The sequence below is a fragment of the Gavia stellata genome, chromosome 26 (genome assembly GCF_030936135.1).
Source record: "Gavia stellata isolate bGavSte3 chromosome 26, bGavSte3.hap2, whole genome shotgun sequence".
Lineage (NCBI taxonomy): Eukaryota > Metazoa > Chordata > Aves > Gaviiformes > Gaviidae > Gavia > Gavia stellata.
The window spans coordinates 632,301-658,858 of record NC_082619.1 but is presented as its reverse complement, the minus strand read 5'-3'; the positions used below and the strand labels follow the sequence as shown (position 1 = coordinate 658,858).

At 50.3% G+C, this 26,558-nt stretch overlaps 1 protein-coding gene across 1 annotated transcript in view; it reads left to right on the top strand.

Annotated features, from left to right (window-relative positions):
* Nucleotides 1-26,558, top strand: part of CADM1 (cell adhesion molecule 1) — a 54,277-nt gene that overhangs the window by 13,106 nt on the left and 14,613 nt on the right. The window contains exons 6-9 of the mRNA XM_059829547.1: nucleotides 5,652-5,751; nucleotides 8,734-8,906; nucleotides 12,915-12,986; nucleotides 24,363-24,395. Coding sequence (XP_059685530.1) covers nucleotides 5,652-5,751; nucleotides 8,734-8,906; nucleotides 12,915-12,986; nucleotides 24,363-24,395 — 378 coding nt within the window. The remainder of the gene's footprint in view (nucleotides 1-5,651; nucleotides 5,752-8,733; nucleotides 8,907-12,914; nucleotides 12,987-24,362; nucleotides 24,396-26,558) is intronic.

Genomic DNA, 26,558 nt, shown 5'->3' with positions numbered 1-26,558 from the left:
AATCGGCGAAGCAGACTCTTGTCCTTGCGAGGGTGAGGAGAAGGTGCGGGATTGCCGGGTTGGGGCTGTCTCTGACGCAGACTTCGCTTCCTGATAAGCAAACCCGCTTGGTTTTAGGATGAAGGTGACAGTTGTATTTGTACCTGTGTGTAAGTGTTACCTTCACTGAATTCCTTCAGGATGGAAAAGCGTGGTCCTGCTGCCCCTCCCCTGGCGTGCTGAGGTGGGTGAGGTACAGGAACTGCCAGAAGTCAGGTTTTTTGAGTAGTTTGGGCTACAGAACAAAGCAGAGAGGAGGAGCTGGATGAAATAGCGCCCGCCTGAAGAACCACGTAGGAAGTATCATCTGGGTGATTTTGCGGCTGGAATTGCCGCCAGCGGGCGGGAGCTCTGCTTGGCCCGCCGGATCCTTCTCCTGAGGGTGCCATCTGTCGTCACTCTTGCCAGGAGGTGCACATCAGGAACTAATACAGTGATCATGAAATGGATTTGAAAACTTGGATTCGGTACCTAATTTCACAGTGCAGGCAAGAGCAGTTTCAGCTGCGTCACTGAAAGAACCCATTTTGCATTTTCTCTGTTGGCAAGCAGTCCGGCGTTGCGGAAGACGCCGAGCCACGTGCTGCAGTACCCCCGTCCCAGAACCCAGACCCGCTGCAGGAGCGTGTCTTTGGCTGCTCGCGTCTGCTGGAAAGAAACCGGCCATCTAGAGTCATGGGCCGTTTGCTTAATGCATGTGTTTAGCTGTAATTTAGAGCAGAGAGAGAGACATCCTGTGCTGAAAACGTACCGAGGTCCTGGATAGCCCTCTTGCTGTGTTGAGTGTCTGTGAGCAATTGAGCCACCGAGGAGGACCTCAGCACCGTTGGACGGTGCCCATTCCTGCTCTGTGGTGGAGCTCTGTGAGCCCCAGCCTGCTCTCAATATAGAGCTTGTCTTCTTCCTTTGTGTTTTTGTATGTTGTCCACCCAAAGCAGCGCGTGGGAAGAAGGCGTTCGGCTGCCTTCCAACCTCAGCTGGGAGCGTGGCAGCTGGTAAGGGTTGACTGGTTTGTTGCTGGTGATGGTTGGCGAGGGTTAGGAGTCACCTGGCCTTCGGAAAAGAAGTGGTGTTTTCCAGAATGTTTTTACTGTGTTGTTAATGACCGTTGCCGTGCAGGTTTTGTGTTCAGAGAGGACAGATTGCTGCATTGTAGGAGCCGTATCACTTGCACGGAGATTGCTGGAGGACCAGGAGCTGCTGGGGTGTGATGATTCAACGCTGCTATGATTGGCATGGCCCCAAAGAACACGTATGTCGAGTGCAACACAGGTTTTCTAGAGCGGCTTCTAGTAGCTCTTGTGCACAGTGGCATTACTGGGTACAACCGCGGAGTTCGATTTATTGCGCATAGTTTCCTCGTTATGCACATTCTGGTTGTATTTCAGGGGAGAGGCACGAGGGCGAGAACGTAACCACCTTTCACGTGCCTTCTTGCCTTTCGCAAGAAAACCAGCCTTGCATTGAAGTACGTGGTCATACTCCCAGCTAACAGTCACGCCTGCTGTGTGTTAGCATCCTTGCTGGCTGCAGCGTCTGAGAACTTAGCCAGTGGCTGGGTGGGTGGGTGGAGAAGTGTGTGCAGCGACCACCTTCGGAGCACTTGCCGCGCACCTCCAGCAGCTCCACAGGTTACGGCAGCCGTTTGGAAAGAGGCACTTAGGGGGAGGCTGTCAGTTTGCCCTCGGCTTGGTTTTGGGTGCAGCCCCGTGGAGGAGCGGCGGGGTGGGAAGGGGGTGTGCAGCGGAGGGTCCCGAGGCTGACCCGCCCGGAGCATCGTGGTGCCCTGGGCGCACAAGGAGGTCAGGCTTGCCAAATCCATCCGCTGACGGGCTTTGAGACGGTGAGCTTGCCTGTCTTTGAGGTCGTAGGTTGGCGTGATGAAAGGAGACGGGTAGAAATAACAGGCTTAGGCTTTTGTAAGGCACCGATCTCAGTATAAGGGGATATCATGGCTGATTAATGAGATCTAAGCGTTATCGATGGAGCGCACATTTAAATGGATTAAGAAATCACTAACTGGCAGGTCTCAAAGGGTAGTCATTAGGGAGTAGTCAGCAAGCGGTGGTGTTTTTAGAGTGAACGCACTGGCCTGGGTGCTTGGCCCGATGCTATTCAGCGCTCCCACGAAGCATTTGAAGTTCTTTAAAAGTCTCTGTTAATAATCTTTGCCGATGGCTCAAGAACTGGGCAAGCAGCTAATAAGAGGAAGAACCGGGACAAATGCGGAATAAACTTGTAAGCCATGGAGATTTAAGCCAAGGAGCGGTCAGTGGGTGCAGCCTGGGTGTCCGGTGAGATCCAGAGGGGAGATGCACTCTCCCACCACATCGTCGGCTGGGCTTCCTCTGAGCCGCCGAGCGCCTGCCGCTTCGACACGACCTGTCCGCTGGAGGAGCCTTCCAGGTTGTTCGCCGGGGAGGGGGGGACGGGGCATTTTCCGGCGCGGGGTCGGGCTGGCACGCACCGTAACTGACCAGCGGGGCGTGCTGGCCCCTCCGGGAAGGCTGCGGTCCCCGCGCTTGCAGGCACATAGCGCGCCTGTTGTGAAAGAAATCTCATCAAACGCAGAATGGGTTTGTAATAAGTTTTTCAAATTGGTTGCTGCTACAGCATAACCTTTAGACTGTCAGTATTTAACCTTGTATATCACTCTTAGCTTTTGAATGAATTTAGCTTAATAAAGGTGCCTTATTAAATTACAAGGCTGTTTTTTTAAGCTGCTAGAAATAGGCGTACTAGGAAATAGCTTTGGGTTGTTAGATCTAATTGGCTGCCAGTGGAGTATGTAGTGGCTTAGATGCATAGATGCAAGCGTTTATTTTTGTGTAGTAATCCAGCGGTATGATATTACCAAGTTCCAAGTCAAGGATTTTGGGCTGCTGGAATGCACTTCGTGGTAAAAACTCTGCTGCTGCTTGCCTTAGGCCCTGGTCACCATCCGAGATAGTCATTGGCCCGGATTATACAGCCACAGGCGTTGCCACTAGAACGTGCCCTTGGCAAACTGCTAGTCCAGGTTTTGAAAACATCGCAACTTTACCAGGGTAGGCTACTAAAAGCCACGATCCTGTGGAGGAGCCAAGCTCGGGTTCCCACGGCGCTTGGCGCTTCAGGAAGCTTTGCCAACAGGGTCCATAATCTGAAGAAGATGGATACTGACTTTGTCTGAGCTGGGACGCTTAGCAGTAGAACTAGAACTGAAGATTGTCTACACGCATGTTCTTAAAAAAAAGGAAAAGAGACACCACCCCCCGCTCCCCTCCAGATTCTTGGCTGAAGCAAGTGAAATTTTTTTCGTATTCCGTGAGCCTAATTAAAATGTCGGTTCTCCTGAGTGCCTAGCCATCCTTCCGAATCCTTCAGTCTCATGAAGCGTTTTCATAAGTGCCCACTGTAATTACTGGTGTGCTGGTGAGTCCTGCTTAGGAGAGGCGTTCACTGCGATAACTCTATTGGGAATGCTCTTGTCTTCACGAGTGCGTGCGCGTGTGCTAATAAAGCCCAGATTTCTATCGCAGGTGACATCTCTACGGTGTCCAGATGAAAACGCTACGGGTTCACTTGGCTGCCTTCATCTGTTAATGGAGGCTGTGGGGCGGGTAAGCTGAAATGGAAGGGCTCGCCTCCTGTAGTTCTGGGAGAGCTCGCTTAGTTTGCGGTTCACCCTCAGTACAGCAAGCCTTCAGCGTATTCCTCTTGATTTCCATAAGTAATTGCCAGCTGGTAAACAGCTCATTAGAAATACTAAAATTTAGCTAATGAAAACGGGCTGGGAGCAACAGGAGAGGCAAGCTGCAGAAGTTGTTGCGCAGAGCTTTCTCAGCACAGGGTGCTGTAGTCTTCGTGTTCCCATATAGATCGGGCTGGAAAGGTTTTCTAATCTTTCTACGGCACGGAGTATAATAGCATCCGTGTTTCTGGCATGGGCTCGTAGGTACTGCCGCAAAGCAAATAATAAACAGCGAGCAGATGGCTGGGGGGGTGGGAATCGTGAATGAGAGTGGTGAGCACGGGCACAGCGTTTAAGGCGCTGCTCGTGATTTACTTGCTGCGTAATACTTGGTTTAACTCGTCTTCCCGTGTTTATGCATTGTGTAAGAGCTCGTGGCGCAGACCCGAGCATTGCAGACCGAGCTTAGCACAGCATTTCAGCACCGCTTTTTGCCTTCCCGCGCTTTTCTCGTGGCTGCTTGTGCCATGTCCCTCCCAGGGCTGGCTTGTACCTCCGAGACCTGGACCACCTTGGCCGTACCCGCACCTCGCTGCCACGGGGGAGCCCGGGTACGCCGGGGACAGGTCCCTTCTCCGGGCTCTGGCTCAAGGGCACGCTCAGAGGCTCTTCCGCCCTCCTAGGAAGGACCTGTCTTAGCTCAGCTCGCGCCTGGAACGTACCGGTCTCTTCCACGTCTTTGTTTTGCATGTGCAAAGCGTTAAGCCTCTTCTCAGGCGTGCCAAAGCCGCCCGCGTTTGCAGTGGAATCGGGACTCCACACCTGGGGCGCGTGACACCCCCAAAGCACCGCAGTCCCCGCACGGCTGCCGCCGCCTGCGGCCCCCAGAGATGCCCGAGTTTCATAGCTGCGAGAAGCATCTGTAATGGGGATTAGTTTATAAAATGTTTGTGGTATAGTCATCTCAGGAGAGGATTTACTCGTGTAGCTTATTCCATTACTGAAAATTATGAGAGTTTAAATTGGTTAAATCCTGACACGGAATTTTTTTTTTTCTCATCTCTATTATTCCATAGGAAGCATGTTAATGAGTTAAACACAGTTAATAAAATGCAGCAAGCCAATATTTTTGGTAGCAGTTACTCTCAAAGGAAATAGAAACATTTAAATGGTTTCAACCTTTATGCATACTGATTTTTTTGCCTTCCTTTGTTCCTTACAGTTGAGTAAATTCCTGAAAAATATATCTGGCTTAATGGCATTCGTAGCATTGAATTGATTTCTTGCACAGATAACGTTTTAGCTACAGCTTAGATTGTGTTTTTAATCTGTGTTTCGGTTGTAGGAGGAAATGAATTTTTTAATTGTGGACTCCAGGTTAGTGGCTTGGCTTTTTTTTTTTCTGCAGGGTCTTACTGAAGCGTTTCTGAGCTGGGTCCCCAACGATAACTGCTTTAATTCTCTGTGTTTATTTTAGGATGCAGAAGAGCTTCGTTTGGATGACATAAAACCTTCTGTTGTTTAACCAAAAGCAGCGGTGGCTGCGACTTCTTTTTGCATTTCTCACAAGCATCTCTCGTAAAGCCCGACATACTAAGATGCGTGGACGCCAAGCATAGTCGTACAGTAATATATGAGCCACGATAAAACGTATCAATTCCGAGCACCACAGATATCTCTGGTTTCCCCTCGGCGCGAAGGCAGACGAGTTCCTTTTAGCTTAAGCGAGTTCTGAGATAAACTCCAGCTCGGCAAAACGCATTTCCCGGGGAGGCGCGGCGCTCCGGTCGGAGCGCACAGTGCTGTCTGCTCCACCTTTCCCCGCTGCCGGCCGCTTCGGCGGGGGGCCCGTGCCGAGCTCACCCGCTGGTGCGGCAGACGGCACGGAGGGGGCCGAGGGGAGAGCGGCCGTTCACGAAACGATGTTTTTGTCCTGCAGATAAGCCTCAAGTGCGGGTTTCGCAGAATTACCCGGTGCAAGGCCTCACGAGAGAAGGGGAGCCGCTTGAACTGACGTGCGCAGCTTTTGGAAAGCCACAGTAAGTTGGACACTTCCCCAGGATGGAGCAGGTCGTCCGGTGGTGGGGGGGTCGTGCCGCAGGAGCGGGCGGGTGTTGTTTGGCCTCTGTTGCTATTGCAGACACTCGCTATGCCATCCTCTGCAGCGAAGACGATGTAACAGTGTGAAAGAGAGGGATGCTTTCTGCACCTGAGCATCCGCTACGCAATTAAGAAGTCTGTTTTGATTTGCCTTTATTCCGATGTAACGCATGGCCAAGGGGTTTCCACTCGAAGACCTCCCAGGAGAGCTCTTCGGGGCCGCCGCGCAGCAAGCCCTCGGGTGCAGAAGGGAAAGGTGTCCCAGCAGTACGCCTCTTCCCCCAGGGAATGGCTCGGGTGGCAACCGGTTGCAATTAATCTGCAAAAGTGAGGGCAGGGGCCTGCAGGTCGAATCCCGGTGAGAGGCCAGTAGGCAGAAGTAAGGCTGGCACCAAAGGGCTGAGAACTTGTAAAAGTGGAGTGGATCCCTAAGGTAAGGCAGTCTGTCTTTCTGCTCGTATTGACCATGCGATGATTTTCTTCCCGTTTTGGTGCCCTATGTGGTTGTTACGAAATGCAAGTTGGATTCCTTCTCCTCTTCTTGCCATGCCCTTGAGGCTTTCTCATATAGTCAAAGAAGTTTATGCGTCAGGAAAATCCTGGCAAGGGAGGGTAGATTTCCTTCCGCACTTCCATTGTTGTTCTCATTTAAGTTTTGTTGACCTTTTTTATTTTTTTTTAAATACTTCCTCTTCCACTTGGATTTATGGCTGTCAGGTATTTACTACCCCTTTTTTATTTTCGTCATGTTCATAAGATCTCTGCAAACATCCCTGAAATCTGTCAGCGTCTCCTTGGTAGCGTGCCCAGAGCTGAGGAGTTACTGCAGGTGGAGTCGAACTGGAATCCGTCTGGTTTGACGGTTCTGCTGCTGCGGGCAGCGGTGGGCAGGGTGTCGGCACTCGGCAGCCAGGATGCTTGGGGTACTGTCACCCCCCACGGCAGCGCACCTCCGCTCCCAGAGTATTTTGTTGATTCCTGCTTCCCAGTTCCTTCTGTTCGGCACGAGGCTGATTCCTTCCCGTAGGTTAGAGATTGGCACGTCCCCCGCTGAGATCCATTTTAATATCTAGTCCCTGCTCAGAGGCTGTCAAAGCCCCTTTGCATTCCTCCTCTCATGGGTAACTGCCGTTCCTCCCATTTGCCATCATCTGGGAATTTAATGAATAGGCTTCTTTACCTTTTTTTCCTTCCAGGCTATGAATAAGACATACGCATGTTAAATAAGACAGACCCATCTCCCCGGCAGCATGCCACTTAACGTTACAGTGATGCCGGTAATGTGCTAGGAATTGGCTTATGTAGGTCACTTCACCTGTGTCTCTCAAAGTGTAAGAAAATACACCCTCAAATAATGGGCTCTGTTTAGCTCTACGGTTTTGAGACAAAGAGATTTCATAAAATCCTTTACAGAGGTTTGAGATGTTTCTCCAGTTAAACAAAATCATTTCTCTGCGAAATTTGGCAACATAAACGTCGGGGGAGGGAAGCTCAGAGGAAAACAAAAGACCAGAGAGTAGAGACTTCTATTTTGGTATTAATACAGCTATTTTGTTAGGTTAGACACAACCCCCCCACCCCAGGCTATGACAGAAGTGGGAAGATACTGAAACGGTCGCTTTTAGGACGTCCAGGGTGAGACACGTCTCCGAGAGGGAGGCTGCCGCATAGTGCACGCAGCGTGGGAAACCTTGGGACTCCCGAAGCACGAACCGCCTTTTGAAAACCGTAGCCATCAAAACCCTTTCCACCCAGATTGAGGTCGAACGGCAGTCCTCCGGTCTCGAGAGGTTCCGCTGCCCGTGCCATGGCTCGTGGGCGGACGGCTCGGAAGCAAGGAGGAGAGCGCCCGGCCCTTGTCCAAAAGCAGATGTCGGCTCTGTAGCAGGCAGCCGATACCCAGCTGGTTTCACTCGGTGTTGTGTCCGTCCCACTAGCATGGCTGGGATGTTGAAACCTCGGGAGCTTCGACGTCATGACAGTAGTCAGCCGTTGGGACACTAGGAAAAGCCCGAGCTATGAGATGCCTCCGGCAGCATGAGCTCCCAGCAAAGTCCGACTTGCAACCTTTGGAACTAGAGGGGCCGGAGAACGTTTTACTGCCTAAACCTCCACTTTGAGAGCTCACTGTTGAGTCGCCCTGAGAGACGCTGTCTTTTTTCTTGCTGGGGAAGGCTGTCTCAGGCGTAGCTGACCTGTCCTTACTGCTGCTTAAAGACATTAATAATAACAACAATAACAATAGTAAATAATTTATTAAAAAAGAAGACACCCCCCCCCAAGCCCCGCAGCACTCACTGTCTTTACTAGCTCTAAGACAAGACACTAATTTCCTTCCCTGAATGAGGCAAGCACGACACTCGTTTTGGTTCCGTTAGCAGAGGGGAGCAGGAGAGAGGCTGCCCCTTGGCCGGGCGGGACTGGGGGAGAGGAGAAAGGTGTTCTTCCTCTCTTCTAGCAGCTCTAATGTTCTTAGTGAGCGGCACAGCCACCCCTGAGGCGAACAGGTCCATCGCATCGCTTTGTGGAAGGGTTCAGACTTGACAAAAACGTACTTGTTCTGCCACATGCTGTCCAGATCTGCACCCCGAGCGCCCTGTGGATGCACGTCTGCTCCATAGACTCAAAGATTTCAGGTTCCCTGAATAAGCGAACGATTAACCACTAATGAACTTTCTTCCCGCTTGCATTAGAGTTTTCAGAAAATTTAAGGTCTGGCTACAGTTTCCTGTTGGGTTAAAATAAATGTAAATTGAGGAAGCCCGACAGCATCCGGGCTTGAGTAGTGCAAAAAAGTATGTGTTGTTTCTTTACAGTTTTTCTTGGTTTGGGCTTTCTGTCTGTGGATGAACTATTGAAGATGCCATCTTTACCATAGGAAAATAGTAATGTGATTGTTTCTTTTTCTCCCTCCTCTGTAGGCCTACGGACATGAGGTGGTTAAGAGTAGATGATGAGATGCCTCAACACGTTGTAGTGTCTGGTTCAAACCTTCTCATTAGTAACCTAAACAAAACAGATAATGGTACATACCGCTGTGAGGCTTCAAACGCGGTGGGGAAATCACATGCGGATTACATGCTGTTTGTATACGGTACGTGAGAAAAACCACCGTTCTTCTAGACTCGTTTACACATAATTGCAACATACCGCGCTCTGAAAGCTTTGACAGAAGTTAACGTTTTGCTTAATGCAAGATTTGCAGCTAGCTCCCAACACGTCTGCGTTCTGCCGGGCTGGGGTAGGGGCTGGAACACCATTTCTTTTGCTTCTGTAAGTCTCGGTGTCGTGCATTGGGCGCAGAACCCGTTCCAGCGTCCGGTGAGCTCCTTCCTCTGGAGCCATCCTCGTGGGTTTGCCACAGCACTAGTCTGCTTTCGGGGGAAGCCGAAGGGAAAGCCAGGGCAGGGGCACAGGGAGAACTGTGAAGTCCTCTGGCCTGACAGTTCTCCTAGGACTTCTCCGAGAATGCCTTTTCCTTTTTGTAATACCTTCTCCAGTGTCTTCAGCAATGGTCCGGGAGGGGGGTTCCAAGCCGTTCATTAGCAAGTTAAATTACCGAAGAATCAGCCCGCATCCCCAGATAATTACAAACCAGTAAATAAACTAGAGGAATGAGATGTCTCTAAGCCTATCTGTGGCTGCTGAGCAGACACTAAAATGTATCTCAGCATCTTTTTAACGTGCTATTAAGTACCCACTTTAATTCTTCAGTTCCTCTGCATTGTTTTGCCATTGCTTTAAACCTTGTGCTCCTGTCACGAGGCGCTGCATACAATAAAGACTCAGCAGGCACTTGAAAACTGATCCCCTGGTTTAATTACGAGCACTTCCCTTGGGCTGCATGTTTAAACTATCTGCTACGAGTGGTTATCGTGTAGCTGGGCTGAGCTCGTGGTGGGTATTGCCCGTTATTCGGATGGGACGGTGACTCGCTTTGGTTTGAAGTTCGTTCCGTTAAGCAGCCGCTTGAAGCTCTGCAGTCCAGGTTCTCTTGGACTGGCTCTGATCCAGATAAATAGTTGACGTCGCCTAGCCAAGTGCCGCTTGCACGTGAGCCATTTTAAGCCCGGTCTTAGAAACCTGCCCAAAGATTGAAGATAATACCAAAACTGTAGCGTTGAGCTGCAGCTGAACTCATCTGCCACATCATATGGGTAGTTTTCGAGTGCCTGTAGCTCCAAGAGACTCCAGTTTACACAATGAAGCCAGATATGCCTTTATGATGGAGTAATTTGTATGCTCATGGTATAAAAAAACACCTCGTTTACGTCGGTGTTTAAAGAAACAACTACTGTTGTGGAGAAGCAATAAAGAAGACACAGGCAGTTCCCCGTGAGATCAAAGCTGTGGGGAGCTACTGCCCTAAAGCGGTTGTAGACCGCTTTGAGTGGTGTCATTCCTTCTGTAGTTCGATGTACCTGTTTTGGCCCAAGTGAGTGCTAGCCCAGCCTCAGCAGTGTTAGTCACCTGGGATTTACGGCTCGCAGTAACGCTCGCGCTTGTTAATTACTCTGCATTTTGGAGGTGGGCGAGAACTAGACTGGACGGGACTTCGTCAGCGCTGCTCCCCCCCAGGATTAAATCCACAGGAGGAGACCCCAGAGGGTATTATTTTAAAGGTGATGCAGGTTACCGGGGGTGTGAGCCTGCGGGCTCCAGTCATCTGCCATCGTGGCCTCCCCATGCAGGGGGGTCTTTCCGTGGTCTGTCAGGAGCTTGCAGTCAGATAATGGCTTTACATCCCATCACGTCCAGTTGCACGACTGGGAGTGTCCCGCTAGGATCCGGCACTCTGGCCAGCATAAAGAACCCTTCTAACCCTGGATTTAAAAGGGAGGAATCCAGAGGTGTTGCTGTGGAGGAGGCGGTTGGGCTGTGGCCGTCATCTGAAGCCCTCTGGTACAGAACCTACCTCAGGTTGTCACTGAAGGAAACTTCTGCTGCTTGCGTAGAGCGTGCCGGTCTCGGGCCGCTCGTCAAGGGAAAGCATTTACACCTCCAGCCCTTGGCACCTTTCCCCACTACAAGACAGCAAATGATGTATCAGCGCTGGAATCTGTGTCCTTGCAGGCACGTCTCGGGGGGCATAGCGCGAAGGTCGGCGGGAGGATGTCCCCTCACTGCGTGCCCTCTGCCTCGCCGCAGGGGGGCTGGCTCTCGCCGCTTGTCGGTGCAGAGCTCCCCCGGATCACCTTGACTTGGGAAGGAGGGAATTCTGCACGCGGGCCCTCCCTTCCCAAGGTGTCGCAGAGGAGTAGCGATAGCCGCAGCAGAGCCATGGTCCGGTGCACCTCCAGGAGAGGCAGGGTTGACGTAGCCTCCGTACCAAAGGGATGCATCTCCAGTTAAATGGTTTTACGTGCAAATGGTTTCCAGCAGCCGGGGCGTGCGAAGTAACTGCTGCCGAGCTGTGCTTAACACACCTTCCTCTGCTGCCCACGTGGCATAAGGGTGTCTAACCACATTGACACATACCGAAAACATGTTTATTTTTAAAATTTGTTTCATGCTTTTCCTCCCTGTGGGAGCGGGCAGACGCATTTGCTAGAACCTTCTGGCGCAGTCAGCACAGAGGCGGGGTTTTTTGCTTTTCTCAAGGAAGAGTCTGCCACGCAGCATCGTCCCCGTGCAGTTTGGTGAAGGGCCAGGGCCGCCTTCCCCTGGTTCTGCTGTGCTTCAGCTGGGGCGGCTCCGCTGCTCCTAGGGGGATGTCTGGGTTTACGAGCGAGGAAGAAGCGCCCTGGTGTAAGCGTAGGGACGGGGATGCTTCGGATGTCGGGGAAGGACAATAACTGCTTAGACTAGAACCATCAATAAGCACTCCCCAGCAAAGCGAACTCCGAGGTAAAGTTTCTTAGCTTTCGGGAAGTTGTATGGAATATAATGAAGGTGCAGCATATAATTAAAGTTCAGGTGTATTAATTAGGGAATCTGAGAGAGCTCGCTTGGAGATAAAAGAGCAGCAGATGTGTTAGTGATGAAAAGTTGACATGCTGTAGAGGAAACCTAAAATCAAAAGCCCGTGAAATGTTTCATGCTCTATTATTGCCGAATGAATCCGTAGTTCAAAGTCTTCCCGACTACTTAGCGCATGCAGTTTGATCATCTGGGCATTGATACGTATTTTTTCTTTTACATCTTCTCATATCTACCTTCTCCTGCCCAGTAATTTTGATGGGGACGTGCCCCTGTACGTAACATAAATACCGTGAAGAGTGGCAGTGTTCGAGTCTCAACAGGACAAGTACGTCTGAGAAACGGTTGTCAGTCACCAAGAGAAACGGCCCCGTATCGGTGTTTCTCGTTAACGATGCCCCGGTAGCAAAACCAAGAGCGCTCAGCTGAAATTGTCAGAAAAATACTGACTTTTTTTAATTACAAGATCTTGGTGAAATTCCTCGTACCTTGAAATTGGTATTTGGTGGATGATGTTCTCATTTTTTGTATTTATGACCATCTTTGAAGTAGCCTTTAACATCCTGCTGATGTGCATTCGTAGAGGAAGAACAGCGAAGGTAACGGCCCTGGGAAGAAAGCGGGGTCTGTTCCCGTGCTGTTGGTATTTAGCCTGTTAAGCGCAGCAGGGCCCCTCGCACAAACCTCCCACCCGGATTTTCAAATGCATACCTGGAAAACCAAGAAAGCACCGCTGTGTCTCTCTCTGTACGTGTAAACTGTTCTTTTTGTTGTGGAAAGCGTGCAGTTTATTTTTCTTATGCCTCTCCCATTCCATTTCTCTCTCTCTCATTGACTAATTTATGCTGGGTTTTATTTGTTTGTTTATTTTTTTTTAGCATTGTAGAAGGCAAAAAGGGGGGGGAGAGTTTCGGGGCCAGATTCTCCAGCTGGAGCAAGCCCGCACGCAGCTCCCGAGAGGCGGGTCGAGCTCGAAGCCGTGCCCAGCTGCTGAGGATCTGGCCCGCTGCCCCTAAAGCCAGCTGGGCGGTCACCACCTGGTTTTAGAGGAGGAACGGCGCCCAACAGCCGTGCTGCTTCTTAGCGTCCTTGTTTTTCTCTGATCACGATTGATCGCTGTTGTGTTCTGCTTGTTTTTTCTTGATTTGCTTTTTTATTATTTTCCTTTTTATATTTTATCCAGATCCCCCCACAACTATCCCTCCTCCCACAACAACCACCACCACTACCACCACCATCCCTACCACCATCACAGGTACGGTACCTTCATAACCATTGGAAATGTCCTGAATGTTTATTGTCTTTTATGTATATAAGCAGAGCATGAAGCCTGGGGAAAAACAGCAAACAAATCGCTTGCACTTTTGTATTTTTTTCCCAAACACACCCACTGTACAGCATGAGTCCTGGTCCGGCAGTTCGACGAGTGGACAGTCCTTACTGCAGGTGTTTCTGAAACGCGGGAATTGCCGTGGCGGCAGAAGCTGTGAATTCGGTTACTGGGGGCCAATACTGGGTGCTTGCAAAGGAAGGATGCAAACAGCCTTAGAGCTTGTTGGATACGGGCAGTTGTTTCAGCCTCAGCCCCATCAGCGTCCGTTTCTGAGCAATTTGTACTCAGAAGCAGAAAGTTTGGTCGCTGGTAATTTCACTCGCCTCCTGCGACTCGAGATGCTTTTTCTCACACCTAGGTGTTTGGTCTGTCTCTGTGAGAAGCCCTCTGCCTCACTCTCCTGGAAAAGCGAACTCCACCGGTCATTTGTCGTTGGGTCAAACACCATCTGTAGGGCCCTTTTTGAGGAGCTGGCTTTTAGCGTTTTGAGTTTTTGCCTGTCTTGTGAGAAAAGGTGACTAAAACCAACCAGCCGATCCCGAGACACCTCTCTCTCTTACACGCATCCGTCATGTTTCCTCACTAGACCTGACTCTCTCCACTCATGGGGAAGGCCTTTCTGATTTCTTCGTCATCATTTGCATTGTCATTTTTCTGATCTTTTCTATTTCAACTGCTGCTTTTGCTTTTGCTTGCCTTTTTTTTTTTTTTTTTTTGAGGTAGTAGGGGTGGCAAACCAAAGGTGAGAATGGACCGTTGGATAGCTCATGGCATCGTGTTTATTGTCGCTGTAAACCATCCCCTTTGTACGTGCCTTCACATTTTATTTGCTTGTATGACGTTGCTCAGCTGACTCTAACTGTCCTGCTTGGGCTGTTCTGTGGCTTCTTTCCTTCTGAGGTTTTTGCAACCAAGTCAGACTCCACTGGCGTGGACGAGCAGTCGAAGCCTTTCTCCCAGCGTGCCTTAACGACGCGCAGCGCGTGCGTGCCGGCTGCCATTCGCCATCGTGTCGTCCAGCCCTTGCCACTCTCTGTCTTCCTCCTTCCAGGTGGTTATCGGTAATGCCAAGCTCCAGGCCCCCGAGTTTGGCTGCTTGAGACACTCCACAGCGCACGCTTTCCCGTTTTGCGATTTTGTCGCTTTGTTGACAGTCTGTTTTTAATTTCTTAACTTAACCAGCTTTCGTTTCAGAGTAGGTTTGAAACTTACTTTGAAGTCTCCTTAAGAGCTGTTCGCAGAGAAGCTCGGTCCCGCGTGTCTCGGTGCGAATGGACACGCATCCAGTTTTCTTTTGTTTGATGGTAATTTGCTAACGCTTTCAGTGAATTGTGGAAGGCCAAAAGGAAGATTTTGTCACGGTGCTTGATTGACCCCGTTATGTTTACGTCGGTGCCTGCTAACGTTAATGACAGTCCCTTTCCCGGGAGCTGGATTATTATCAGCCGATCGTAGGGATCGCCCTAGGACTGGCTTCCAGAGCGGGCGCTCTCCTCGCCTGCCGTTTCAGGCGCTGAAGCAGAGGCTGTTCGTAATAGCGGTTTTGTTGTTTGCTTTTCCACTGCAAGTGTTGCAATTTGTTTGTGAACTTTCGGTAGCCAGTAGGTTTCTAGGCTCTCCTCCGCAGCAGTTTTCCAGCTTTTTCCTATTAAAAAGAAGAAGGGGAGGTGGGTGGTTCTTGGAGTCAGAAACAGCTAGCACACGGACTCCAGTCTGAGCTGATTTCAGGGGTAGCCACGGTCTAGCTGCCGCTGGTGTGCGGCCCAGGTTTGGTAGCAGCCCCAGCAGGGTTCCTGCCTCGCTGGTGAGTCGGTGACGCCCGGGAGCGGCTCAGCACCCTCACAGCTGCAGCGGGGGGATGCTTCTTCGGTCCGTGTCTCTAGCTGTGAGAAGTCGCTCTTGAAGTCCTCCTATGGCTTGGCTTTGAGCATGGAGATGAAGGGATGACGGTCTTCCAGGAAGGGAGGACCTTCTGGTGTGATGCTTTCCCAGCCCTTTCTCCTCAGTGACTTCCCAGCGGAGCAAACGGTTGCCCTGAGGATCAGCACTGCCCTTTGTGAGGCTGCTGCTCGGGGCGGGGGGGCACAGCTGCATGGGAAAATGATAAGACGCGCACAAAGGCGCATCGACCGGCAGCTCTTAATTTCCTGCACGAGCAGATTTGCAGGTTGCTTTGTTCTCAGCCTAGCAGAAAGACCTTGGGATCAGGAGCGTGTGGCTGCCCTACGTTTTTCTCGCACCTTTGTTTGCCATGCTGTGGAGGATCTAGAACTTGGAGCTCACTGACATCCTGTTGGCAAAAGCCGGGTGGGTCTCCATCGCCTCCTTGACGCCTTTCTGTATGGGCTTTGAACTGCTGAAGAGGCTAGAAGAAATGTAGTGAAAGTGTAATGTCGTTCACCAGCAGTTACTGCTCACAGTATGTGGGAAGAAGATTGATTAATGCTGATAAGAGAAATCTTTCTGTTCTTACCTGACAGCGATCTAACGCTGAATCTTCTTGACGTGCATCTTCACGTCTTCTGCCCACAAGTTCAGCGTGCTTTTCCCCCAAAGAACAGCTGAGGCTTCGCCTCCCTTCTTTGGGCACGAGCGTGCATGTGGAGGCTTTCCAGCCACCAACCAGGCAGTACGAAGCTGAGGAAACTTCTGCTCTTCAACAGTTAAGAGACTTTGTAGCTGGAAAAAATCAGGTCAAATTAACATAATCTCTAGAATTACATAGCATAGTAGTGTTGAAACACTTTTTAAAGCCTCCAGAGACGATACCTTAATTCCCATCATCGCCACCAAAACGCTGAAATACTCTTCTACTGTGATGTAAGTGCTTTGGTAGCAGACGGGGTGTTTCTTCTCTCCTGGCAGGCTGGGTGCGAGTCGTCTGCCAGCCAGCTGGGTTGAAACCCGTTCCTTAGGATGAGGGGGGCTTGAAACCTATTTTATTTTGCCTTTTTCCCCCTGTTTCTTGTATAATACTGGCCTAGTTCGTGTCCCCTGAAACCACAGAGCAGGTCTGAACAACAGTGGTCTTGCTTTAATGAAAAAAAAGAAGAAAAGGGAGAGGGAGACCTGCAGCGACACGGGTTCTGTGTCCAAAGTTGGGATTGTAGGTATGCCACCATCTCCAGCAGCTGCCCTAGCAAATTACATTCTTGGAAGCAGTTCTTTGGCGTTCTTGGAGATAACTTGTTCCGGACTCATTTTCCCCCACTAAAACTGTCCCACAGAACCACCTGAAAGGGCTGCGTTTGCTGCTCCACGTGCATGGTAAGTTACTCCTTTTGGGTAGGTTGCGATGACAGACCTCTTTTTTACTCGCTTACATACAGTATTTCTATTCTAAACCTGTTCAGACACAACACGGAAATGCAATCCTGTCCCAAAGAGTTTATCTTTGAGTGGTGGTAGACGCCGCTCAGCGAACACGAGCCAGAGCAGTAGGTGCGGCAAATGGGAGAGGCCAGCTAACGCGATGTGCAGGCGTGTGATGGAGCACGGTGCTTACTCCCCACGCTTGCGGGGTGTAGTGTGCTCCCAGCCCCTCCCCAAACCCACCCAAGTCCATGTCCAGAGCGAAGGGTCCCTTTATCGGCCCCTCTTGCTTGGCACGGCCAAATCCTGTGTTGCTGCTGCTGTCGGCTTGACCTCCAAAGGCGTGCTGAGCCGATAAAGCGCTTCTACAGCAGGGCGGTTTTGGGGAAGATCCCTGAAAAGCTACCCTGCCGCTTGTTTCCAGCGGGAGGAAAAGCTGGGCAGTGGCAAAGTTTCCAAAACAGCACGACCTTTCAAGCTTTTCCTCTGTCACTCTTGCCCCCCTTCAGTGTAGGTGCTTGAAAAGATTTCCTGCGTGACAGTTTGATCTTTTTCGTATGTCCTCCGACCGCATTGATATTCCAACCATCCTTTGGCGTTTCAGCTGTTATCGCTGGCAAGCCCTTTTCTATCAGTTCAAATTGTCCTCGTGGCTTTGTTCATTAAGATGTACAATACGATACAGCAGAGCAAACTGCATAATTTGAATTACCCCTAGAGCCGTTCCTTGAAATGCTGGTTTTGGACAGCTGTTGTTTCCTGGGAGATAAAGGTTCTTAATAATCGCAAAGCCCTCATCTTTGGGCTCAGTGCAGAGTGGAGCCTGTTAGCCTGCCTTCTCAAGCATCGTTTTGCTGCCTTCTGGTCTTGCTTAGCACATACACCTCCGCACCCCGGGATCGACAGTAGTATTTGTACGTGCAAATTTGCATTTATCGCACTTTCTCTGCAGATGGATCACGCAGGTGTCTTGGCAACAGTTCCGGTGGAGACCTGGGGGTGCGACGCGCATGCACGTTACCGGTATTTCAAGCCTTGCAGTGGATGCTGCCACTTCTGCAAAGCCCCCGCTCTGTCCATTTTGCAACAGTATTGACAGCAAGCTGGCAGATTCCACTGTGGCCTCTCTTTAATGCCGTTTCAGACCGTATTTTAAACCCCACTGACCCCTTAGAGTCTACGGTAGCAGGCGTGTGTGCGTGTTCAGGGGGCTGAGACTTTGCAGGCAGTGGTTTTAGCGGGAGAATTCCCAGGGGTGCTCGAGCCTCCCCGAGGAGCTCGGTCGGAAAGCCCTGAGCCTGTGCTGTGAAGCGCTCTGTATTCCTTCTTGAGACTGGGGGTGTTTCGAAGGAGGAGCAAGCAAGCTCTGTTTGACTTGAAGGCGTTCGCAAGTCGGCGAGCTCCAAAGCAGGAGCTGTTAATGGGTGCCGGCTCTGAATATCGCATCGCGAGCAGGGTCGTGGGGTAGCTGAGCTCTCTCCGCCCTAGGGCCGCGGGCTGCCGCGCTGGCAGAGGGCTTTCTGTCCGCTTGGCAAAGGCTGGCCGGGTGCCAGCTCTGGGCGCTCCGTGAAAACCCACGGGTTTGTGTCACCTGAGCTGCCTAAGCAATAATATCGGGTGGAAGTCTGAAGTCTTGGAGAAGAAAGTGTAGCAGGTTCTCAACGCAGGAATTCGCATGCCAGAAAACTTGCTCAAAATGAGGAAAATGTCGATTTTCTCCTCAGTAGAAGTTTGTTCTTTTCTGATTACAGCTGGTTGTGTGAAAACCTCCCGTTGCACAGGGTTGATTCCAACAGTAAGCCGAAACGGTGGTGGGCGGGAAGAACGCCATGAAAGTCATTCTTTGCTCAAATTACCTTGCAGTAGGTTTGTGGGAGGTGAAGAGGCAGCGTGGGGATTACTGAAGCACATACGCACCCGCAGAATCGCAAGCTTTGCGTCTGATCAGGTAGGGATGCTTGTGTGCGTCACCGCTGGTGGTGGTGTTCGCGCGGCATTGAAGCACGAATGGGAGAGGCGTTTGTTCCCCAGGCCAGTCGAACGGGGACGGCGGTGCTCAGCTCCAGCCCGGCTGCCTGGGCTCGTTCCTCGCTTTCTCTCCCCGCGTTTCCGAGCGGCCCTTTGCAGGTGCCCGCGCAGCAAACAGGGAGCGAGGCAGGTCGGCAAGAGCCGCCGGGCGCTCCTGCTGCGCTGCCAGCTCGCAGCGTGTCCGGGTGCTTGGTGCCACCGTGCAGGGACTTGGCCCAGGGATTTGTTCCCCCACATTATTTATTATTTAACTTCTGCTTTCCGTTGAAGCTTCTGCATGTCCCTGGTAAAATGTCAAGTTAATTTAAAGGTGATACTGCACTCTTCTGACATTTTCATCTGGGATGTGACCGCATTAAAGGGAATAAAGGAAGAGAGAGTAGCTGACAGGCCTGTTACAGAAAATAAAATGAAATAAAATTCAGTCTTTTAGTACCACATCCAGTCAGTAGCAGGTACGCAGTACTGTCACGTCTGGTGGTAGTGGTGGTGATGCAGCCTAAGCGGTGCAGAAACCATCACTTTGCTGGGCGGAAAATGGCGTGTTTAGGAGAGCGAGGGCAGAGGGAGCTGGACAGAGGACCTGTCCCCTCTCGGGCAGCTCGGGCTGGCCGCGGGTGGAGCACCAGAGAGGTCAGGGCTTGCACGGGGTTGTATGCGATGCCTGGCAGCGCGTGAACCCAAGCTCTTCTCCGTTTCAGCAGAGTGGTGGGAGCCAACGCCCCTGCCTGCACAGCGCATGGTCGGCTTCTGCGTGAAACGGGGGGCAGGTAGGGTGCTCCCAAGGTTGGGATTTGGAGAAGAACCGCATCCTCGCAGATCTTTACGGAGAAACATGAAAAGGCGTAGCCGGAGCTGCAGCGCTACTTTTGGAATATTTTTGTTCTTGTGGGCACAGCTGCCATGCAGATTGTGATTATTTTTGTGAAACATCTGCTCCGCAAATCAAACCATCTCTGGGGTGCGCTGCAACGCGCCCATACACAGTGCGTACTTTCAGCACGAGCTGGAGTCGCTTGACGGAGGATCATCCTAGAGTACCGTAACGTGAAGTACGCTTTCCTCCATCCTTCTGAGGAGCATTTAGCGAGGGAGAGGATTGCTGTGCTTTTGCGCTCTGCGGGGTTTTCGAGCTCCTTTGCCCCTCGGACCGCTCTCTCGCAATGTTACTGAAATGTAATGTCTCTGCCAGTGTCCAAGCGGTGTTTGTTCAGTGGGAATGAACAGGGGCTTTTGCGGGGCTTTTTGCCAGCCTTAAGGACCTGAAAGAAGGCAGAAATCCGGTTTGTAACGCTGCACGCTGGTCCCTGAGGCTGCTAGGAAAACAGCAACGTGAAGGAATTTGTGCTCGCCCTCGTCAGTGAACGTGAAGTAGTCTGGAAAATCAGGAAGAATAAGAGCTCCACAAGTCAGTGATGAGATGAATGGCTTTCGTTTCCAGTTCAGAAAGCAATTTAAAAAGCCATGTATTGAATGGATATCTGTACTTACTAATACCTCCTTAAATTTAAAAAAAAAGAAGTGTAGTTTGCCGTTAGTTTGATGACGTGCTGTTGTAATTCTCATTACAATAGCTGTGTGTTTTTAAGCTCCAGTGTATCGTGTGCTTCTGTAAGGCTGCAGCACTGCAGCTCAAGCATTCAAGTTGGTGGATTTAATTTTGCTGCGGGGGTTTTAATATTCCTCCATCGTGCTTGTTCTGTTTGAGGCTGTGGACTAATTATGGACGAGTTTAAAGGGCCCAGTCTGTCACACTCCGCAAACAGTTTGAAGTTGAAGAGAATCCATTTGAAAAAATGAGGAGGCTTAGTGATGGAGCTCGTAACTCAAGTAAATGTTGCCCAGATGCCTTCATGCAGTAATTTTATAAATATGTGTATATATATGTGCGTGTGCACGCTTGTGTAGCTACCTAATGAAGTGGTGAGTGCCTGAAACTTGGGTGTCGTCCGAGTTTTCTTAGCTGGCAGATAACGCCGTCTGTATTGCGAGACCATGTGTGTTAGCATCTTCATTCGAGTGCTGGCCATGCTGAACTCTGTTCTTGCCACTAATGCTAAAAAGAAATCATGATTAAGTGAAACGTGCAGCTTTATAGAGGCTGACGTTCCTTTCTTGGATACCTTCTTTAATAATAAACCAGTCCTCTGGTGAATTTATGTACACGTAGATCTTGAAAGACCGTTGCATTGTTTTACTTCTCCCCATGCAGCAGATTTTGTCATCTTGCCGATTAGAATCGGGAAGAGAAGCCTTTATCTAAAGATGGAAAGTGCCACGTTGAGCCTCTTTGTTTAGGGGCTTTCTACATCCTCTGCTTTGCCGCATCGTGTAAAACAGCCCTTTTTTCAGCACCAACTTATAATTTTAAATGATAGGCATCAGCTTTGTGCGATTGCGTGACTGCTCTTCACACCTGTGGCTCAGGACCAGAATGGTGCGTTTTGGTGATGGCAGAGCCTTTTGTTGGCTTCGTTCAACCTTAGTTAAGTCCGAAACCTATTAGGGACTTTCTCCTTGGACCATATTTGAGGCGAAGAGATGATTTTTCTTCTAGGATGTGGGGCAGAAGCCTAGTCTCTGGGGTGCTGTATGTCTGGTCTGGCATGTAGACAGGGCTGTTCTTGAAAGTGAAGTAGGAGTCAATGGCACGGACCTGAAATTCTGGAAAGCACGTTTAAAGTTAGCCAATCCGTCTGAAAATTATATGTTGCCTCAGCAGCAGCACTGCGGGGCCGGGCACGTTCCCTCCTACGTAAGGCAGAACAGCGGTGGAGTTTGGAATACGCACAGTTTTACATGCATTCATTAATTTCATACCAAAGCGACAGTGACAATTTTTCTCTCCTTTGCTGCGCAACCGCTGTAATAGTGTGCCTGTGTCGGGCGGCATTCTTTGCTTCACTTTAACGTGAGATTATTCCTCTTCGGAGCACTGTGTGTATATAATCCTTCTTCTCAAAGAAGACTCTGGGATTGAAAAGGACTTCCAGAAAACTCATTCTAAACCGTAACTGGTCTGTGTTTCCTATTGCAACCATCCAAACCATTTGCTAATCATAACTTTGTCATTCCAGCTGCAGCCAACATGTTGTTTGACTTGGATAATTATTCGCACTTACAACCGCTTGAGAACTTTATTTTTTGTAACCTGTTGGTCTCTGTCCCCAGACGGGGAAGCGAGATGCACTGTCCAGTTTGCACTGTTTCTTGACTAATATCTCTTCCAGCACGTGAATACAAGTTTGCTTTCAGCAGATTCTCTATTTAGGGTAAAAGCTGACGTAACTTTTTTTATTTCAGGAAGACAGTAAATTGAGACTATTTATAGATGCCAAGATGCTATCTCAGGAATTAATACTCAGTTTTGCAATCCTCTCTAAACAACAACTTTCCCCCCACCTTCACCGCCATTTTCCCCTTCACCATTTGCTTGGTTAAAACGAGGCATCGTTTGGGGATTGCTACCCTAAAACAAAAAGAAAAGCCCCGCTCTTGTTCTCCTTTTTGCTTTGGAAGGCTTCCTTTGCAGCCTCCACCCGAGCTCCCAGCAGGAGAACGAGTGCTAGCGTCTAAGCGTGCGTTAGATTTGATTGCCGAGATGAGAACAGTATATGCTGGCAGTGGAAACAGGCTAATGACGGCTTGATAATCTGTTATGCAAATTTTGGTGCCGTTTGTTAAATTGTGCAGGGTTTATTTGTTTTGCTTTCATAATTAAAGCATGTAGACCTCGTATCTGTAAGTATTGTGTATTCCTTGTATGACTCCTGTCTTCACTGGTGCTTCAGAAATTCAGACCTGGGCTGTCCTCAGCTAAATTGCAAAGGAACAGGTCCTCCTTTTTCCACTGCTGCCTCTGAATGTGCAGGAGGACTGCCTGTCCCAGGGTTCTCTGGACAGCATGCTCAGGAGGGGAGACACCAATGTGAATTGTCTGTTGTTGCTACAAAACTCAAGCTCCGGGCTGCTTTGCAGAAATACGCAGTAGAGCGCTTCTCTACACTTAGTCATAGGATTTTATTCATTTAAACATTGCCTGCATCGAACCGAGGAGAGTTGTGTGAAACCCTGTCTTTGCTGCGAACGCCCGCACCTAGGCTTTGCTGTCGGCTCCAGAGCATCCCTAGGGATTGGCAGAGTTACTGTTAGGAGAATGGATTGAGAGCAGCCCTGAGGAGAAGGGCTTGGCGGTGTTGGTTGACGAGAAGCTCAACATGAGCCGGCAGTACACGCTTGCAGCCCAGAGAGCCAACCGTATCCTGGGCCGCATCAAAAGAAGCGTGACCAGCAGGTCAAGGGAGGGGATTCTCCCCCTCTACTTCGCTCTGGTGACCCCACCTGGATTACGGCGTCCAGCTCTGGGGCCCCCAAAACAAGAAGGACACGGACCTGCTGGAGCGAGTCCAGAGGAGGGCAACAAAGACGATCAGAGGGCTGGAGCAGCTCTCCTGTGAAGACAGGCTGAGAGAGTTGGGGTTGTTCAGCCTGGCGAAGAGGAGGCTCCGGGGAGACCTTAGAGCAGTCTTCCAGTGCCTGAAGGGGCTTCCAAGAAAGCTGGAGAGGGACTTTTTACAAGGGCATGTAGTGATAGGGTAAGGGGCGATGGTTTTAAGCTGAAAGAGGGTCAATTTAGATGAGATAGAAGGAAGAAATTCTTCACCGGGAGGGTGGTGAGGCACCGGCACAGGTTGCCCAGAGAAGTCGTGGATGCCCCAACAGCCCTGGAAGTGTTCAGGGACAGGTTGGATGGGGCTTTGAGCAACCCGGTCTAGCGGAAGGTGTCCCTGCCCGTGGCAGGGGGGCTGGAACTAGGTGATCTTTAAGGTCCCTTCCAACCCAAACCGTTCTATGATTCTGTGATTATGTTGTGAGGAGCCAGCCCACTAAAGCAAGCAGCCAGCGTCGCAGGAACAAGGGGAGGATGTGTAGAGCCAGGTGAAAAGTAAATGAGTTTCAGTAACTGAAGAAGCCAGTACTGTGGATAATGTGAATAAATATGATTTAGACCTATTGGTGTAGAGGAAGGAACATAGGACGCTGTCAGGAAAAGCCTTCAGATTTGGTTCAGTCCTTAAAATTGCCCATTCCGAACACCCGTGAAGAGATGAAACATCTTGCCGTTGGCAAGGCAGCAACTCCCAATGGATTTCCCGTGGCAGGTAATGCATATGGAGTAAAGTCAGCTTCAGACTGAGGACCAAAAAAACTCCAACGTATTTTAATTACCCATAACTGTTAACCAGTTAACTGTTGCAGCAGAGGGACTGGTAATGTCTACCTGCATTTGCCCGTTACAGAACAGTGTTTTTTACACTGAACAGATCGTGCATCTTACAGGTGCGTGGTTCGGTGTAGCCGAGGCAGAGGGCCACTCACGCCTTCAGAACTGGATGCGTGATTTCTAGGAGTCTCTTCATTTCTAGCATTTGCTTGCCACCTCTGGGTTCAGAGGCTGCGCCGGGTGCTGAGGTGCTTGGAGGTTCCCTGCATTGGACGAAGGAGGAGAAGAGGTGGGAGTGGATCAGGCCCTGGACCCTGCAGCTTCGGTGAAGGCAATGTTTGAATGCGTAAAACCTCTTTTCCAAGTGTCGGCTCTGTGACCTTGTCCTGAGCTTCTGTTTTGGTCCTTGCCAACTGAAGCGTTGGTGTTGGTGTTCTCCCCCGTCTCCTGTTCCCCTGACTTTGCAATCGCCAGTGATTGTTCTGGCAAGGTCCTGGAAAAAGAAAAATTTACTGTTTTCCTCAGGCTCATAGCTTTTGAACTGGAGGCATGTCTTCTAAACAGTGCAACTCACTTCAAATGCTTTTTGCCTTTCATTTTATTATTGCTTGTCACGCAATGTTCTTTGAAAGCTTGCTCATATATTATCTGTTCCATTTTTTCCATTTTCCCTTTTTTTGCATGCTGTTCCTCCTGTTTCTTCCCTTCCTCCAATCCTCTGTTCCCGTGTGTAGACACAACGGCGACGACAGAACCGGCAGTTCACGGTTGGTATCACATTCCTGTTTATCTTATTTCTCAGCGCTGCTGAGTGGCAAGACAAGCCTGGGAAGGGGAAGCACAAAAGGGAAACGTAGTCTTCAAGGGAAAACCGGGTCTCAGGTGGACTGAGCTCATAAATATGACATAGTTTTTAAGGCTGGAAAGTCTGTCTGGTCTTGTCATTTCTGTTGTGAGCCTCGCAGCCAGTTGTTCCAGTGCCAGGCAAGCACCGAGCCCCCAAGCCCCGTGGAAATGGCGTGCGTTTACGAGCAGGGCCGAGGCAGCGAGTGGTTCTCCGCTCACCTTGATTACTGGGGTAATTGCTTCACGCGTGAAAAAGAAATCCGGCTTTTGAAAATAGGAATCCAAATTCCATTTTTTTTAAGAGGCACTTGAAATCTTGCACATTTTTCTTTCATTTTGAGTAGATAAGATGGCGCGTCCGGCGGGTCCGCCGGCACGGGATGACGCTTGGCATTCTGGGGACGCTGCGCAGAGGAGCGCTCGCCTCAGAGGTCAGCAGTGGAGCTGGCGTTATTACGCTGCAGAAGGAGGTTTGGAAAACAAATAGCAACACTTTCCTGCCAGCATAGCAGTCTAGCAAACTAACCCTTCTCATCTGCTGGAGGCTGTCTAGCTAACAGCTTGACAGCTTCCTTAGCTTCTTCCTACATTCTCAAAGCGAGCCTAAATAGTCACTTCAGACGGGAAGTTGAACGTACCATTTTTTGGCACAAGCTCGCTTTTCAGCTGAAGAACCCAAACCTCTGACAATTTTAATTAAGGCTAATCCATATTTTGAGTTTGCTAGTTCAGTTTCTTTCAACTCTGATGAATCGACTGGTTCTGTTACTGACAGAAATCCATAATGCAGAGCAACCTCTTTCCTGCCTACTCCCAACAAGGCGTATCTTGGGCAGTGATGGAGGGAGGACGGAGTAAAGTGATGGTTAAGTAGTGATACCCCGTATCAAGTGGAGGGACATGCAGTTCTCATCCCAAATAACTTACCTACTTGGCTGCATTTTCCCACTTGACGTAAAAATTGGCAGCCTTCAGGCATCCTTCTGTTTTCTATCCATTGCCAATCTCACTATGTAGGTTTAATGTCAAGATTCAGCATGGGTAATTTCGTAGCTGCTGCACTGGAAGTCATGGCAGGGTAATAAAAGCCCAAGTGATGTCTTGTCCCGCCCTGCGTTAGCACTCGTGGAAGTCGGATGAAGGCAACGTGTTAATTGCCCGATCGTTAAGCCGTGGGGGAAGCCTTGAAGAGCTGATTCTGAAGATGGTAGCACAGGGTAATTACCTGCAGGTCTGCTCGGTTGCAGTTGCTCAGGTGGTAAGGGTCCGACTGCTCCTTTGAAGTACCAGCCTGGCGCTTCGCTTTCTTCGAAGTGTCTGCAAGCAGTCGGGAAGTCGGGAGAGACCCGGGGCTCAGCCTGAAAGGAAGCCAGACTCCGTCCCCCTTTTACTCTCTAGCCCTGTGATTCTGGTCGTAGCCAGGGCTTTGTACCGTGCAGCTGTGGCTGCGAGCTATCCTGCTTCAGCAGCACACCGAGGCAGAGTATAATAGGGAGGGTGCTCAGTACAGAGCCTTCGGTGCTACTCCAGTTTGCCCAGGGTGCTCTGCCTTTAGTGTTAGAATTTGCTGAGAAAAGGTGGATGCGTTCAGGCAAAAGAACCGTGGTCTGCAGTAGCAGAAAACAGTACAATTTTTTTCTTTTTTCTCAGGCAACCCTAGAAATGCGCAGTTGTCCCTAAATTTGGGAAAGATCAGGCAGCCTGGACGGTAGCGTGACTTCCAACGTCATTTCTAGGCATCTCGGCGAGCTTTTGCTGACACGCAACTTGCATTCATCTCTGGCGTGAAAGCAAGCCGGGAAGGCTGAGCGTGGTCGCCGACGGCAGAGCTGCGAGGCTGCGGCGCCAGGTGGGCGCTGCAGAAGGGGATGGGCAGCCTGGCAGCCCTCGCCCCTTTCTTTGATGCAGCTCCCGCTGGCTTTCATCAGTTTTGCTTGCGTCGGGGAAAGCCCCGAAAAGCATGGCTTTAACTCCAGGAGGACCTCTGGGTATTCCCACCTCTGGGGTGAGGACTGCTGCTGCGAGGAGATGGCCAGCTGAAATGACAAGCCAGCCCAGTCACACGAGCTGCCGCAAACTTTCCT